This window comes from Mus pahari, chromosome 6 (genome assembly GCF_900095145.1).
Source record: "Mus pahari chromosome 6, PAHARI_EIJ_v1.1, whole genome shotgun sequence".
Taxonomy (NCBI): Eukaryota; Metazoa; Chordata; class Mammalia; order Rodentia; family Muridae; genus Mus; species Mus pahari.
Genome location: NC_034595.1, coordinates 1,096,266 through 1,111,365, shown reverse-complemented (window position 1 = coordinate 1,111,365; position 15,100 = coordinate 1,096,266). Strand labels below are relative to the sequence as shown.

Below are 15,100 nucleotides of genomic sequence, written 5' to 3'. Positions count from 1 at the left end.
AGACTCAATGAACCCTGTAATGCAGGATGCAGCCAGAAGCCTCAGGAGGCTGAGAGCTGTCAGCAAATGGTCCCAGGATAATCTAGGGACTGGAGGAGATGGACAAGTACTTCTCTGTATGAGGCCCTGGGTTTTATTCCCTAGCAACACACACACACACACGCGCGCGCACACACACACGCACACACACCACCCAAAAGTAAAATGTCCTATCCTGTTACTCTGTTAAATTGCAAGAGCTAGTAAGGGTGAGTTCTCTATGAGTTCAAAGCCAGCCTGGTCTTACACAGCAAGTTCCGGGTCAGCAAGGATGACATAATAAGAACTTGTCTCAAAAAAGAAAACAAGGGCCGAACGTGGTGGCGCACGCCTTTAATCCCAGTACTCAGGAGGCAGAGGCAAGCAGATTTCTGAGTTCGAGGCCAGCCTGGTCTACAAACTGAGTTCCAGGACAGCCAGGGCTACACAGAGAAACCCTGTCTCAAAAAGAAAAAAGAAAAAAAGAAAGGAAGGAAGGAAGGAAGGAAGGAAGGAAGGAAGGAAGGAAGGAAGGAAGGAAGGAAGAAAGGAAGGAAGGAAGGAAGGAAGGAAGAAAACAAGGGCTGGAGAATTAATTGCTCAGGGGTTAAGAACACTGGCTGCTCTTCCCGAGGACCCAGGTTTGATTCCCAGCATGCACATGGAGGCTCACAACCATCTGTAACTCCAATTCTAGGAGACCCGATTCCTTCCCTCTTCTGGCCTTCCAGGGTACCAGGCATTCAAATGGTACACAGACATATTTGTAGGCAAAACATCCATACCCATAAATAAAAGTAAATTATGTTTTAAAAAAAACTTGAAAAATGAAAAAAGACATTTTTAAACTAGCCCACGGTCACAGACCTCCATCCACCTTCCTGGCAGGTTTAGAACCTCTAGCAGACCAAGTATGGGCTCAGGAGAGAGACTAAGCAAGCGTAGGTAAGGATGCCTAGTGCAGAAAAAAATCCCAAAGATTTACCTACAGGGACTGTGAAATATGAAGTGGAATTCTATCATCTTCTAGTTATTATTTTTTAAAACTACTAGGAGGAAGGAGTGTACCTCATTTTGCAATCCCCCCTGGGGAACCATCGTCATCTAGTGGCCGTTTTGAGAACTGCCCCTTTGGTTCATCACCCTTCAGGTCAGGACCAGCTGGCTTCCTCTGACCTGACCTGCTGCTATGAGATCCCTCCCCTGGCACAAGCCATACAGCCCTAACACCTCCTCTTTTCAGTTTGCCTCAAAGTAATTCAATCAATAACTAGCTCCTCAGGCGCCGGCTGGGTTCAGTGCATGGAACAGACCACCCCCAGGAGACTAGTGCTAAGGGAGCTTTGACCAGCTCATTGCTCCTTAGGACATAAACCTCTCTGGTCTTAAAGCCAGGTCTATCAACCTGATTTGACTTAGGATTGCTATTCTTTGCTTTCTGAGACAGGCTCTTATTTCTACATTGGCCTGAAACTTGCTACACTACACAGTAGCCTACACTGGCCTCCAATTCTTGATTCTCCTGCCTCAGTCTCCAAGGGAGATTGCAGACATGTACCAATCATGCCTGGCTGACTGACTCAGAACTATTTAAACTTTATTAAGAGCAGTGAGCATGCCTTTGACCCAGCACTCCAAAGGCAGAGGCAGGTAGATCTCTGGAGTGTGAGGCTAGCCTGACCACAGTGAGTTCCACAACACCCAGTGCTGCACAGAGACCCTGCCTCAAAAATAAATACATAAATAAAATAAGAACAGGCAGTATGCGCTCACAGAACCTTTCTTCTGTGTGTATACTGAGAGAAGTTGTAGTCCTAAAAGGAGTTACAGAAAGAGGAAGGTTAGGGCTTCTCTTTCTTCAAACACCACCAGCATACGTAGGCCAGGCTAGCCTCAAATTGCCTTCCTCATAGCCCTGCTTTGAGTGCTGGGGCTACAGGCATGGTCAGCCACACTAGGGAACTGGGGCTTTTCTAAAGCCCCTTCGGCTGGGAATTACACCAGAGAGGAACAAGAAGCCCGTGGTGACAATAAGGTGTGGGCACAGGGGTGAGTGACCACTGGAGAGCTGCAAACAAAAAATTCCTGAAAAAAAAAGGTATGTCTGGGGACTGGAGAGATGGCTTAGCAGTTAAGAGCACTGACCACTCTTCAGAGGTCCTGAGTTTAATTCCCAATCACTACATGGTGGCTCACAACCATCAATAATGGGATCCAATGCCCTCTTCTGGTGTGTCTGAAGACAGAGACAGTGTACTCACATAAAATAAATAAATAAATCTTTAAAAAAAAAAAAACAAAAAAACAGGTATGTCTGTCTGTGAATAAAAACAAGAGGAGAAGGAGGAGGAAGAAGGGGAAGAAGAGGATGAAAAGGAAGAAGAAAACAACTTCTGGAAGACCTGTCTGCAGTTCTATGGGGAGATTGGAATTGTGTAGGTTCAGAAGCCAATGACTTTATCTTGGGCTAGTTTCAGCCTCTGGCACAGCCATGCCTTGCCCTCTTTGTATCTGAACTAACATCTCATGGCAACATATAAAAGCCTCTTAGACACTATTAACTTAGTGGCGCACACTAGCTTCTGCCAATCCATGAGCTAAATGCCATCAGACAGAGCCCTGGGCCTACAGAACAGCTCCCTCACCTCACGTACCTAGCTCTCTGGTGTACTTTCCAAATGTATTTTAAAGGGGCCTCAATTCATGACTTCCTTTGTTCTGTAAAACGATTAAAAACCTTGTGACACTGCTTCTACACTGGAACACGGAATCTGGGCTAACCTAAATCTGTGTTCTAGGGCTCTTGTCACTCAGAATAGCTCCAGAATAAACTGTCTCCTGTTCCTTTCAAGATGAGAGCTGTAGTTTTTACATTGACAGAGCACAGAGCCAAAAAGGACTGGCCAGCCCTGTCAGAGGCACCAGGCAGCAGGCACCCTGGGGAGAGAGGAGAGAGCACAGGGGCAGGAGCAGAGTCACTGAGCAGGTACCCAGCAGGGCCACCGGGCTCATGGCTTCTGCCTGCAGCCTCAATACTAAGCTTTCTTCGGTTAGAGTCCACCTCCTCTGCACACCCTCCCGACATGCGTCCTGCGAATGTTTTCAGACTCCATAAAATCCTGCCACACCTTAACCTCTCCTGAGCACACAGAGCCACCCCAGAACATCCTGCACAGCAGAGAGAGGCAGAACTCATTAAAATGATGGCTGGCATAAGGAAGTCAGGAAGGTGAGTACGGGAACCACCTGCCTTAGAAACAGAGGTGGTGGACACAGAAGGACAGACAGAACCCAACCAAGCCAGCTCTAAGGAGGCCTGGCAGGAAGTGCTGGCTTGGCCGAGCAAAATCAACTTAGTCTTTTGTAAAGGCCCTCCCACCCATCTCTGCCTCGCTGCCCCAGGCTAGCCAGGAGACTAGCCTCAAAATGAAGAGGGGCATTTCAGTACCGCGAAGTGGCACTGCTTCCAGCTGGTAGGCCGCCCGGGCCAGACGACACCTCCCAACTGCTGGGACTATTAGTCTTTTCACTTTTTTTTTTTTTTTTACTTTTTAAATTTTTATTTTATTTGTTTGTGTAGGCTAGAAGTATATGAATAGAGTAATACTCTCTATTCAGTAATTTCCCTCAGCCAATTTCAATGTCCCAAAGTTTAATTAAGAGAACAGGGTAGCTGCCCTGACCTGAACTCAACACTTTGGAGGTCTTTTCACTTTTTTGGTTCGCTTTTTATTCTCTCTTCTGCCATGATGGAAGAAGAAAAGCGGCTCCTTCGAGTTCTATGGATGAACCTCAGTGTGCCAGGACGAGGACCTTCACACGCTATGTTGTCTCATTATAGTCCTTTGAACTGAGAAAAATGTGATCTAGTCGAAGCCCGAGCTCTCTGCCTCCCCTCATCCTTCTGTCCATCCATCCATCCATCCATCTATCGATTCGATTTTTGAGACAGGGTCTCTCTGTATAGCCCTGGCCACCCTAGAACTCACTCTGTAGACCAGGCTGGCCTCAATTCCGCCTGCCTCTGCCTCCTAAGTGCTGGATTAAAGGCGTGTGCTGCCACCACCTGGCTTGTTTATTTTTTAATTTTGTATATGTGTTTACTTAAAGCAGTGTGGCATGAGAGCCATGGTGCACGTGTAGATACGTGGAAGTCCAAGGACAGCTCGTAGGACCTGCTTTCTCCTTTCACCAGGAAGGACCTGGGAACTGAACTCTGATCATTGGGCTTGGGGGACAACTGATATTACTGATAAGCATCTCTCAGGCCCTACTTATTTATTTTTGGGACGAACTCTCACTTTGTAGCTCTAAGTGGTCTGAAACTCATTATACAGTCTAGGCTGGTTTTGGACTCATGGCAATCCCCCTGCCCAAACTTACCAATGCTGGATGACAACTACAAGCTACCATTTGCGGCTTCCCACATTTTTACAAGGGACAATGTTTACAATTACAAATATATTTGGAAGTCTGGGAGACTATCACAAAGGCAGAGGTGTGCTTTATGTACCAGCTATGGTAGGGCACACCTGTAATCCCAGCACTCCTAAAGGCAGGGGCAGGAGGCTCTGTGAATTAATTCCAGGCCAGCTTGATCTCTATGGGGGGTTCTGCTAGGTTTACAAGGTAAGACACAGTGAGCCAGAGATGGTGTATATGTGCACGCGCGTGCGTGTGTGTGCGTGTGTGTGTGTGTGTGTGTGTGTGTGTGTGTGTGTGTATGTGTGTGTGCGCGCGCGTGCACTCAAAACTGTGACTACAGCCGTGAGAAACTCATCCAAAGGCAGTAAAAGCACGTCCCTACTGTCTACCCTAAGAGCCATTTCTAGAAACATCTCTGAGGACACAGGGTGCTCTGTTTTGAGTCAGTCTTGCATATTTCAGGCTGACCTCAAGCTTACTGTGTAGCAGAGGTCAGACTGAACCCATTCTCCTGCCTCCACCTTCCAAATGCTAGAGTTCCAATGGGGGGGCGGGGCGGAGGCACCAACCCTGGCTTGGCAGCACAGTGTACGAAACTGAAATAAACCTGGTGGGTGTGCTGCATGCCGGGAGTTCGCAGTTGCAGGATCATGAGGCCAGCCTGGTCTATGTCGTGAGTTCCAGACCAGCCAAGGCTACATACTAAGACCGTGTGTCCAAAAAAAAAAAAAAAACCACTGCATCGCTATCAAAGCCTTCACAGGTGGAGTAGAGCTGTATTGGAACACTGACTGGAAAAAGAACACACAAACCAAGCGTGACAAGCCAGGAGGAACCAGCCGTAAGAGGCGTGTGAGACTCAGAGAGGACATCCTCAGAGAGACAATGTATAGGAGCCACAGGCCGGTCCCTCCTGTCCCTGCTTTCTAAGCTTTCTATTCCAGTGTCCCGTTTCTAAGACTGAAGTGTTTGACATGCAGCAAAGAAAGGGGCACAGACTCATCAAAGTACAGAAGTCACACGGAGCAGTGGTGGTGCACCCCTTTAATCCCAGAACTCTGGGACGTAGAAGCAGGGAGATCGCTGAGATCAAGGCCAGCCTGGTCTACAGAGTGCGTTCTCAGACACCCAGGGCTGCACAGAGTGGGGGTGGGGGGATGGAAGAAGAAATTATATTGTAAAATGGACCTGAGGCCCCATAGCAGCTGGATCCTTCTCAGATGTCTGCACAGCCAGCTTCGGAACCCCTTACCTGTGGGTGACACCAGCGGCACCAGAGCGAGCCAGTCAGCGCTAGCTGGCAAGGGGTACATTCCCAACCCAGACCACGTGTGAAGGACCTGGCTGCTCTGATCCAGAGGTTAGTTTTAAACTATGGTACCTCTCTCAGAACCCCTTCTCTGGGCCTCCGGTCTTGGACATGGTACAGGTGAAAGAGAGTGGGTAATACACAAAGAGCCGCCTGCGCCCCATGGCGCCACTCGCAGCCGCTGGCCGAGGCTCACCTCGTCCGAGCCGCCTGCGCCCCATGGCCCCACTCGCAGCCGCTGGGCGCCGAGGCTCACCTCATCCATGCCAGAGGCAGTGAAGAAGATGCCGATCTCCTGCGCATAGCTCTGCAGCTCCTTGTACTGGTCGTGGCTGAATTCCAGATGTCGCTTGTGCTCCCCGTACGTCTTCCCCCACGAGTGCTTCGAAGTATATGGTCTCTCCAGGGCCTTCCGGTTAAACTTGAACTCCAATTCGCTCTTCTGAAACTTAGCGCAGTCGGCCCCGCACTCCTGTAAAAAAAGAAATTAAAGTTAAAAAATAAGTACACAGTAAGATAATGTCTCACTAAATAGCCTTGGCTGGCCTCGAACTTGCTATGTAGACCAGTAGTGATCTTCCTGCCTCTGCTTCCTGAATGTTAGGGTTAAAGGCATGAGCCGTACAAAAGGGTTCCAAAAAAAAAAAATTTCTTATGTAAGAAAAAAAAGACAGAAAGACAGAAAGACAAGACTCAGAAGGCAGAGGCAGGTGGGTCTGTGTATGCTCATGGCCAGCCTACTTACAAACTGAGCCCCAGGACAGCCAGGCTGTACATACAGACTGTCTCACAAGAACCAAAAGAGAAAATGAAAAAAGAAAAGCACCCCCTCCACCATGTGGGTCCCAGGGATTGCAGGTGTGTGCAGATGCACACCATGTCATATGGCTGAATACCACCTGTGACGTCAGCACTAAGAGATCCGGGCCTGGAGACTCCAAGGGAATCTACACTCCACACACAGACATACTGCTCAAGTACTTGGGCTACTCCTAACACCTACACTTACCCTTTGCTTAGTTAATAAACTTACAGTTTCATTCTGAATCTGAGTACCACAGCAAGGTCAGGACCTGCGGCTGACCTGAGGCGCTGGGGCGACACCTTGGACAGCACAATGCCACCTAAGCCAGCAATTCCTACTATTGAACTTATGTATTATACATTATAAAGGTATCTTTTTTTCTTGGGGAGGCAGATTTCAAGACAGAGTTTCTCTCTGTAACCCTGGCTGTCCTAGAACTTGCTCTGTACAGCAGGCAGGGCCTTGAACTCAGAGATCCAACTGCTTCTGCCTCCCAAGTGCTGGGGGTTAAGGGCATGCACCACCACTACCTGGCATAAAGGTATATTTTAAGTCCATTCTGGTGGTACACACATTTGATCCCAGCACGTGGAAGACAGAGGCAGGCAGATCTCTGTGATGCCAGTCTGGTCTACATTAGAGAGGTCCAGGCCAGCCATGGCTACATAGTAAGACCCTGTCTCAAAAAATACAAAAACAAAGAATAGAAAGATGGCTCATCTAATCTACTCTTACGAGGACCCAAGTCTGGCTCCCAGCATCCACACCCAGCAGCTCACAGCTGCCTAAACCTCCAGCTCCAGGGAGACCGATATCTTTGCCTTCCCCAAGCACCTGCTGGCACACAAACATATATATAATTTAAATAAATAAACCATAGGGGGAAAACACTTTAAACCAGGTAGTGTTCTGTGCCTTTAATCCCAGGCACTTAGGAGGCAGAGGCAGGCGGATCTCTGTGAATTGAAGACCAGCTTGGTCTACAGAGTGAGTTCCAAGCCATCAAGGACCGCATTGAAGACTAGCTTGGTCTACAGAGTGGGTTGCAAGCCATCAAGGATCGCAGTAGTCTGATCCTGTGTGAGCCTGATGACCTGAATTCAATCCCTGAGACCCACATGTGTATGCGTACACTCTAAATATAATGAAACAACAGATTCATCATGTGAGCAAGTGAGCTTTTACCCTGCAGGCTCTAGGTAACTAATTTTACTCCCACTACAAATGGCAGCAAAGTCAAAATGCAGGGACTGTAAGAAATTCTCCTGCTTTAAATGCTAAAGCACCACAGAAAGAGAGTGAAATAAAAAAAACACCTGAGGCCTAGAAAAGCCACCTGCTCAGGACCCGTCAGCTCAGAGTGTCCTGACACTAGGCCAGGCTCTTGCTTACAGCCCCAGCCCCACCACTGTGCCCCCTGACCCCAATGCCCTCCAGAACTAAAGAGAACCCATGAGAAAAAAACTATAACTCTGTTTGCACGATTTTATATTTCTAGGTTTTACAACCTCACCATACAAGGAGGTCACGCCTTGGAAAAACAGGCTGTCCCTTTGAATCAAAAGCAGGAATTTCCCTCTTTGTAGTCCAAAAGCAGGAAACCTGTGTTTAAAGGGAAGATTAAAAATTATACATTTTGAAACGGGGTCTCATTATGTAGCCCCTGGTGAGCCTGGAACTTGCTAAGTAGTCCAGGCTGGCCTCGAACTCAGAGAGATCTGACTGCCTCTACTTCCAAGTGCTGGGATCAAAGGCAACAATGAAGTTGACAACAGGCACCATAGGAATTAAAAGAGAGAGTACACAAAAGCACTTAGCTCTGCATCTCAAGAGTGACAATCTAAAACTTTGTTAGCAGTTATTAAAGTCCTTTTATGCTTCAACAGTATTGTGATCACAAGACCAATTAATTAGTCCTAAGGAAAGGTAAGATAAAATTGAATTTGAGATGATATGAAGTTAGGTGATGGGCATTAAGAAACAATGGCATCGGGAGGCAGAGGCAGACGGATTTCTGAGTTCGAGGCCAGACTGGTCTACAGAGTGAGTTCCAGGACAGCCAGGGCTATACAGAGAAACCCTGTCTCAAAAAACAAACAAACAAACAAAAGAAACAATGGCAGAAGCCACCTCATTTTGTTTGTTTCTCCACTTAGAGAGTGGAGTGCTATCTTGGCACTCGCTGTCTGCATTGCGCGTGCTTGTGTGTGTGTGTGTTTACGCACGTGCGTGCGTGCCTGTGGTATGAACAGAAATGAGAAGAGTGTCAGACCCCCTAGAACTGGAGTTAGAAATAGCTGTGAGCAGCCATGTGGGTATTGAGAATTGAACTTGGATCCTTTAGAAAAGAAGCCAATGCTCTTAACCACTGAGCCATCTTTCCAGCCCCAGGAATTGCTGAATGTAATGACCCATGCCTACACTCTCAACACTTGGGAGACTATGACAGGAAAACTGGTCCAAGTGTGAGAGCCTAGCCTGGTCTACAGAGTAAATTCCAAGTCAATCTACATTACAGAGTGAGACTCTGTCTCCAAAAACAATAATAACAATCGATCAATTAAAAAGATAACAAACCAAAAAAAAAAAAAAATCACAGGGCAGACTTTATGAAAGCTGAAGGTTGGGGTCACAATGACTAACAGGACGGTTTCTCTTCAAAGACTCATTCAAAACAAATAAACGTTTAAAAGAAAGTATGACAAGTTCTGAGTGAAGGCTAGCACTTTTAATCCCAGCACTTGGAAGCCAGAAGCAGAATATCTGAGGGATAGCCTGGGATACATGGTGACTCCCAGTCTAGCCCAGGTTAGAGTAAGCCCCTGTTTTAAAAGGACTAGAAACAAAACACTGTGAGATCTAGGGCTGCGGGCTGGAGCTGGAGAAGTCATCCTTGTAGGACGGACTGAACGAGTGGAAATTTACTAAGAGAAGTGGGTGAGCGCGACGAGCATCTCAGTAGTTGTAGTTAGTGGTCGCCCAAGGAGCCCTGGACCAACTACTGTGCTTTTCACTCCTTCCCTTCGCGGATGCTCCTCCCAACTCCATGAAGCAGGGTTTTCAAATCAGGCAGCTTAGTCCCTAACCGGATCTGCACTTTTTACCGGTTGGTAATCCAAACACTGGGACTGAGAAAAACCACACCAACTTCCAAGGACTGTAGACAAATATCACACAGGAGGATCTCCGAGGTGGCATATGACAAGCAGGAAGGGGCTGGGTCTTCTGTAGGAAGCCACAGAGCAGGCCAGGTAAGGGTAGGAGCTGATCTAACCAGAAAGAAGATCGGTAGGGAGGGCGAGCAAGAGCAGCTGGAAGACAGAGGAGCCGAGGCAAGAGAGACGCGGAGCACAGGACCAGAAGGCAATCGCGGCCGCGCTCTCCCGAGCCCCTCCGTGAGTCTGCCCCACGCCCGGGCTCCCCTCAAACTCCTCCGTTAACCTTCGTGGGCTCCTCCGCTACTTCTCCGCGGACCTCCACGGACCCCGCCTCTCACCTTGGCAGTGCGGATCATGCGCTTGGCCACATCTATGTCTCCTTGGTGGTTCTGGCCGATCTCCGCGATGATGAAGCACGGGTGCTGCCCACCCACCCAGCGCCCCGGACACAGCTCCAGTTCCAGCGGCATGGTGCTTCATCTGCGCCCGCTTACAGCCCCGGGCGTTTCCGCACTCGCCGCGCAGGCCCGCAGGTCTTGGCCCCGCCACGTCAGCCGGCGGCTGCCGCGCAGCCAATCCGCGGACACCGTCTCGCTCGACAGCCAATCGGAGCCTTCCTCTGCAGAGAGCGGGGAGAAAAGCAAGCCCCGCCCCTCCAGCGCGGTGGAGCCTGTGGCAGCAGCGAGCTTTCTGCCTACGCCTCCAGATACAATTTGCTCTAGGCTAGGGAGAGAGTGCTGCCCATGGAGCAGACAGGAAAGTAGGTGTTCTAGAGTTCGAATTCCATGGTTGTCGATTCTGAGACAGAACAGAAAGACATGGAAATCTTGCGAGCATAAGACAGAGAGGAGAGCTCACCGAGAATCCGAGTGATGCCTGTTGTCAATAGACTAACAGGAATTTCCACGCAACCGCAAACTGCTTTTCTCTTTTCCCAGTGGCAACCTGCAGTTTTCTAGAAATCTCATGCAAAATCATGTTAGAGGTAAAGGGCAGATACTAAACCCCTCAGGAAACCCTAGTGGCTCCTGGTTTTGCCTTATCAATTTATAACCTCATCTCTGGAGCCACCTCACTTTCCTAGAGAGTGAAGGAAATGGATGGGCAGGGGGGGCGGCGGATCTTAGTAACCTTGTGAGATGTGACTTAAGACACACTAAAATGGTATTTATGGCTAATGCTAAGACAATTATGACTCTCTGGTCTTCTCAAACATTGTTTACATTCTTCCCTGAAGCAGAAGCATCATATAGAATTGTAAGACAGTATATAGAAATCTTGGATTGCAAAAATTGGTATGGTATTTAATTTTTTTTTATGGATATAGTTTGTTTTGCCTATGTGTATCTTTGTGCACCACATATGTGCCTGGTACCTGAAGAGCTAAGAAGAGGGAATCAGATCCCCTGGAATTGGAGTACAGATGATTGTAAACCACCAAATGGATGCCGGGAACTGAGCCCAGGTCCTCTGAAAGGGCAGCCAATGAGCCTTATCGCTGAGCCATCCCTCCAGTCTACAGTGCAGTACATTTTAGACAACCATAGCTGGTGCTACTATATGAGAGACAGTAGCCTCAGGGAGTTTGACTAATTTGGCCAAAGTCATCCTGAACTGTAGAGCGGGGCTCAGACTGAGGCCGTGGAGGGTCTCCTGGCCCAGGTCTCCCGCTGTACACTCCTTGGATTTCAGACCAAGTTTGACTACACAGAACTGAAGAACAGAAGACAGCCAGAGTAGAGGAGTGCAAGGCTTGAACACATTGGAATAAACGTGTAGTTCAAACTACCTACAATTCAGGAAGTAACACATCTGACCCTGACAGGGAGGGAAGGAACTCTGGAAGCCATCCCCAGGGAGAAAGACTGGGGATGACCCCAACTGGAGGTGGAGAAAGCAAGACAGATGGGGATGGGGTGGGAAGAGCGGAGGAAGCAGATCACAGACAACACCCACAGAGAATTGGCGAGTGTCCCAAAGAGGGCACGTCAACGTGGAAGGCCCGTTGCTGCAGAGTGAGCAAGAAGGAAAGAGGCTAGACTCATGACTGGACAGGACATTGGTGTGCTGCATCAGCTGGCAGAGATCTACTGCCTAACCTTTAGTTGGCAGAGCCACACTGAACACTGAGAATAGGAAATATGGCACTAAAGAAACTCGGTCACTTTTGACTAAAGAAAACAGTGTCGGCCAGGCATGGTGGCTCTGGCCTATAACCACAGCACTCGTCGGAACTGTGCTCACACGGTGAGTTCCCCGTCAGCCAGGGGAGCAGTTAGTCTAGCTAGCATTTCTTTATTGTGTGGGTTTGTTCTTGCTCCGAGAAAGGGCCTCCTGTAGCCCAGACTGCCACACAGCTGAACACGGCCGTGAGCTCCTGGATCCGCCTTAAGTGCCGGGCTTACTACCATGTACCACTGTGTCTAACTGAAGAAAGAATGAGATTTAAGAAAAAAGAAGAAAAAGAGAAATAAAAACCATTGTAATGTTACATAATCTGCGACCAAATAAAAAAATGAAGCTGGAGGTGGTAGCATATGCCTCTAATCCTAGAATTTAGGAGGCAGAAGCAGACAGATCCCTGTGAGTTCTAAGCCAGTCTGGTCTCCATAGTTGCAGGCCAGAGCTACATAAAGAGACCTTGCCTCAAAAAAAGGAAGAAGCCGATTGGTGGTGCTGCACACCTTTAATCCCAGCACTTGGGAGGCAGAGTCAGGTGGATCATTGAGTTTGAGGCCCGCCTGGTCTACAAAGTGAGTTCCAGGACAGCCAGGGATACACAGAGATACCCTGTCTCGAAAAAACAAAAAAGATAAAGAGGAGGAAGGAGAGGAGAAAAGCCTATAATGAAAACACATCCCTACATAAGACCCTGTCTCAAAAAATAATATGAATGTATGTATATATGTATGTGTGTATGTATGTGTGTGTATGTATGTATGTATGTATATCCCACAAAACTAATTTGGCTAATGTTACTAGATAAAAATTTGGGGTAAATTAAAAGATTCCCACACACACACACAGTAAGCAGTAACGGGTTTTGCTTGTCTGCGCCCCTGCTTTTCTGCGGGTGAGCCTCAGCACCCTGCCATGCTGGGCAAGGGTGCCAGCACTGGACACCTCCAGGAGGCAGTTCACCCGACTCGTGACCGTGCGTCTCCGCGGTAGTTTCTGGTGCTTCCTGTGGCCTTTTTTCTGGCTGGCTGATAAATCAATGTTTAATCTATCCGAACGGGTGAGAGTGTGTGGGAAGAGTTTTCAGAACAAAGGGAGACTCAGAACAGGACCTTTTCCCGTGCCCGGCTTAGAAGGGCAAGCGAGAGCTTGCTCTTGAGGAAACTGGAGAACCCTAACACTTCCCACATTAGACCTCTGAGGCCCCGGGGATACACCAACCATGCCAAGTTTCTCTCGAACTTGGCTTTGGCAAAGCTTCCTCCAGCTGATGGCTCCCGCCTCGCATGTCCAGCCACACTGAACTATTTTGAGTTCCCTAAGGATCATGTTCTGTCACCTCCAGGCCACAGCCCAGGCTGCTTCCTGGTCGGGTTCGCCCCACACTCCCCTCCCCCAGCACCCCAAGCCCAACCATCTCTGCCTGCTCTTCAGGGCATTAGTCACTTCCTCTCAATCCCTTCTCTCAGGGAACGGTCTTCTCTGCACCCTTCCTTGCCTTTTAATTAGCTGTCCCTCTTTGATGCCCCCTGAGATCCTGAGGTACTTGGAGTCAGGGATCATCTGGGACACATATGGAACGCCAAACCCAGGGCAAAGCCCTATGCAGAGCACAGAAGACATAGTACCTTCTCTGCTTTATGTCGTGTGGAGCCATGCTTTAGAACTGTGTTCTGGCCGGGTGTGGTGGTGCACGCCTTTAATCCTAGCGCTAGGGAGGCAGAGGCAGGTGGATTTCTGAGTTCGAGGCCAGCCTGGTCTACAAAGTGAGTTCCAGGACAGCCAAGGCTACACAGAGAAACCCTGTCTCGAAAAAACAAAAAACAAAAAAAAAAAAACAAACAAAACAAAAAAAAAAGAACTGTGTTCTGGAGCCGGGGTTAGGGAGGAGTCAAGGGAGGGGTGGATCTTCGTGTGCCTGTAATATCAGAACTTGAGAGCACACCCTGGACAGTTTGGTGCTATGTCTGGAAGTCTGAAGATGAGTTCACCACATCCGTTTTCTCTCCTCTCCTCATCCAGCATCTTGGGAGACTATGACTGCTGTGGCTATTACTGAAGTCAGTTTTCTGGCAAGCTCATCTGAAGAAGAAGTGCGCGTTCTTAAACCACTCAGAAGTTCCCACCCAAGCTGCCAAAGACCTGCCCTGATGACGAGTGGCCAGAGTGGTCTCCCAGTGTTCTGAGTCCCATATATAAGCATCATTACCAGTCATACACATGCCTACTTTCTGCTTACTGTGGCTTGGTCGGGCATCTCAGCTGTCTCTGGGCAAACAGGTCCCCATTCTACCCTGGGATGACACGAGAACTCAAACTCAACTGTGGGTATCCCCTGCTTGTACCATTTGACCTCGGACAACTTTGCCTGCTTTTGTTTCCTGAAGGTATGTCATACCTACACCCAGAAACTCAGGGTTCCAGAGTGGCTGCTCTGTGCCAGGGAACAGAATGGGCAGGAAGGAGCTGTGGTCCTTTCCTGTAAACTGCAATAAAATGGAAGGCGTTTGCAGGGCAAGTAAACTATATTCACACATAAGTGCCTGACCGCAAATTACACAGAAGGCAATGAAAAACACACACTTCGTCTGCTTGAGAAGCCAACAAACGGCAGAGAGCCTGCCACCAAAGATTTCAGTATGTAATGAGGCTGGCCCTGGCAGCCACTCTCCCCAATACTCCAATGAAATGAAGCTGAGGAGCCCCAGAGATGGCTCAGTGGTTAAAAGCACCAGCTGCAGAGGACCTGGGGTAGATTCTGATATGGTGGCTCACAACCATCCATCTCTAGGGGATCTGATGTTCTCTTCTGGCTCTGCGGGCAAGAGGCATGCAAAAGGTGAACAGACATATATGAAACCAAAACAGCCATACACATAAAGCAAATAATAATAATAAATAATTGACAATAGGGAAATGCAGAGAAAGATTTTTCCAGGGACAAATGAAGAAGCCTAGTGACACATACATCAGGAGATAACATGAGGGTCAGGGTTTAAATAGAGGGTGAGAGAATACACTATTTGCTCAAGTAAATAAACTCTCAGTAAATAAATTCTCCTGCAAGCAATTCTAATGAAATGTAGTAGAACACATACATACATACATACATACACACACACACACACACACACACACACACACACACACACAGAGAGAGAGAGAGAGAGAGAGAGAGAGAGAGAGAGAGAGAGAGGAGGGGGGTGT

General features: G+C 48.3%; 2 protein-coding genes and 1 non-coding gene across 3 annotated transcripts in view; all 3 read right to left on the bottom strand.

Moving 5' to 3' along the window:
- Positions 1-10,286, bottom strand: part of Nans (N-acetylneuraminate synthase) — a 14,732-nt gene extending 4,446 nt beyond the window's left edge. The window contains exons 1-2 of the mRNA XM_021200109.1: positions 10,054-10,286; positions 6,009-6,224 (exon numbers count right to left, since the gene is read on the bottom strand). Of these exons, the coding sequence (XP_021055768.1) occupies positions 6,009-6,224; positions 10,054-10,185 (348 nt within the window). The 5' untranslated portion in view covers positions 10,186-10,286. The remainder of the gene's footprint in view (positions 1-6,008; positions 6,225-10,053) is intronic.
- On the bottom strand, positions 3,591-3,721 carry LOC115064295. The gene has a single exon (XR_003844137.1). It is a non-coding gene; the product is annotated as a small nucleolar RNA SNORA36 family (small nucleolar RNA).
- Anp32b (acidic nuclear phosphoprotein 32 family member B) overlaps positions 10,192-15,100 on the bottom strand; it is a 40,324-nt gene continuing 35,415 nt past the window's right edge. Inside the window, exon 8 of the mRNA XM_029539790.1 lies at positions 10,192-10,452. Coding sequence (XP_029395650.1) covers positions 10,192-10,452 — 261 coding nt within the window. The remainder of the gene's footprint in view (positions 10,453-15,100) is intronic.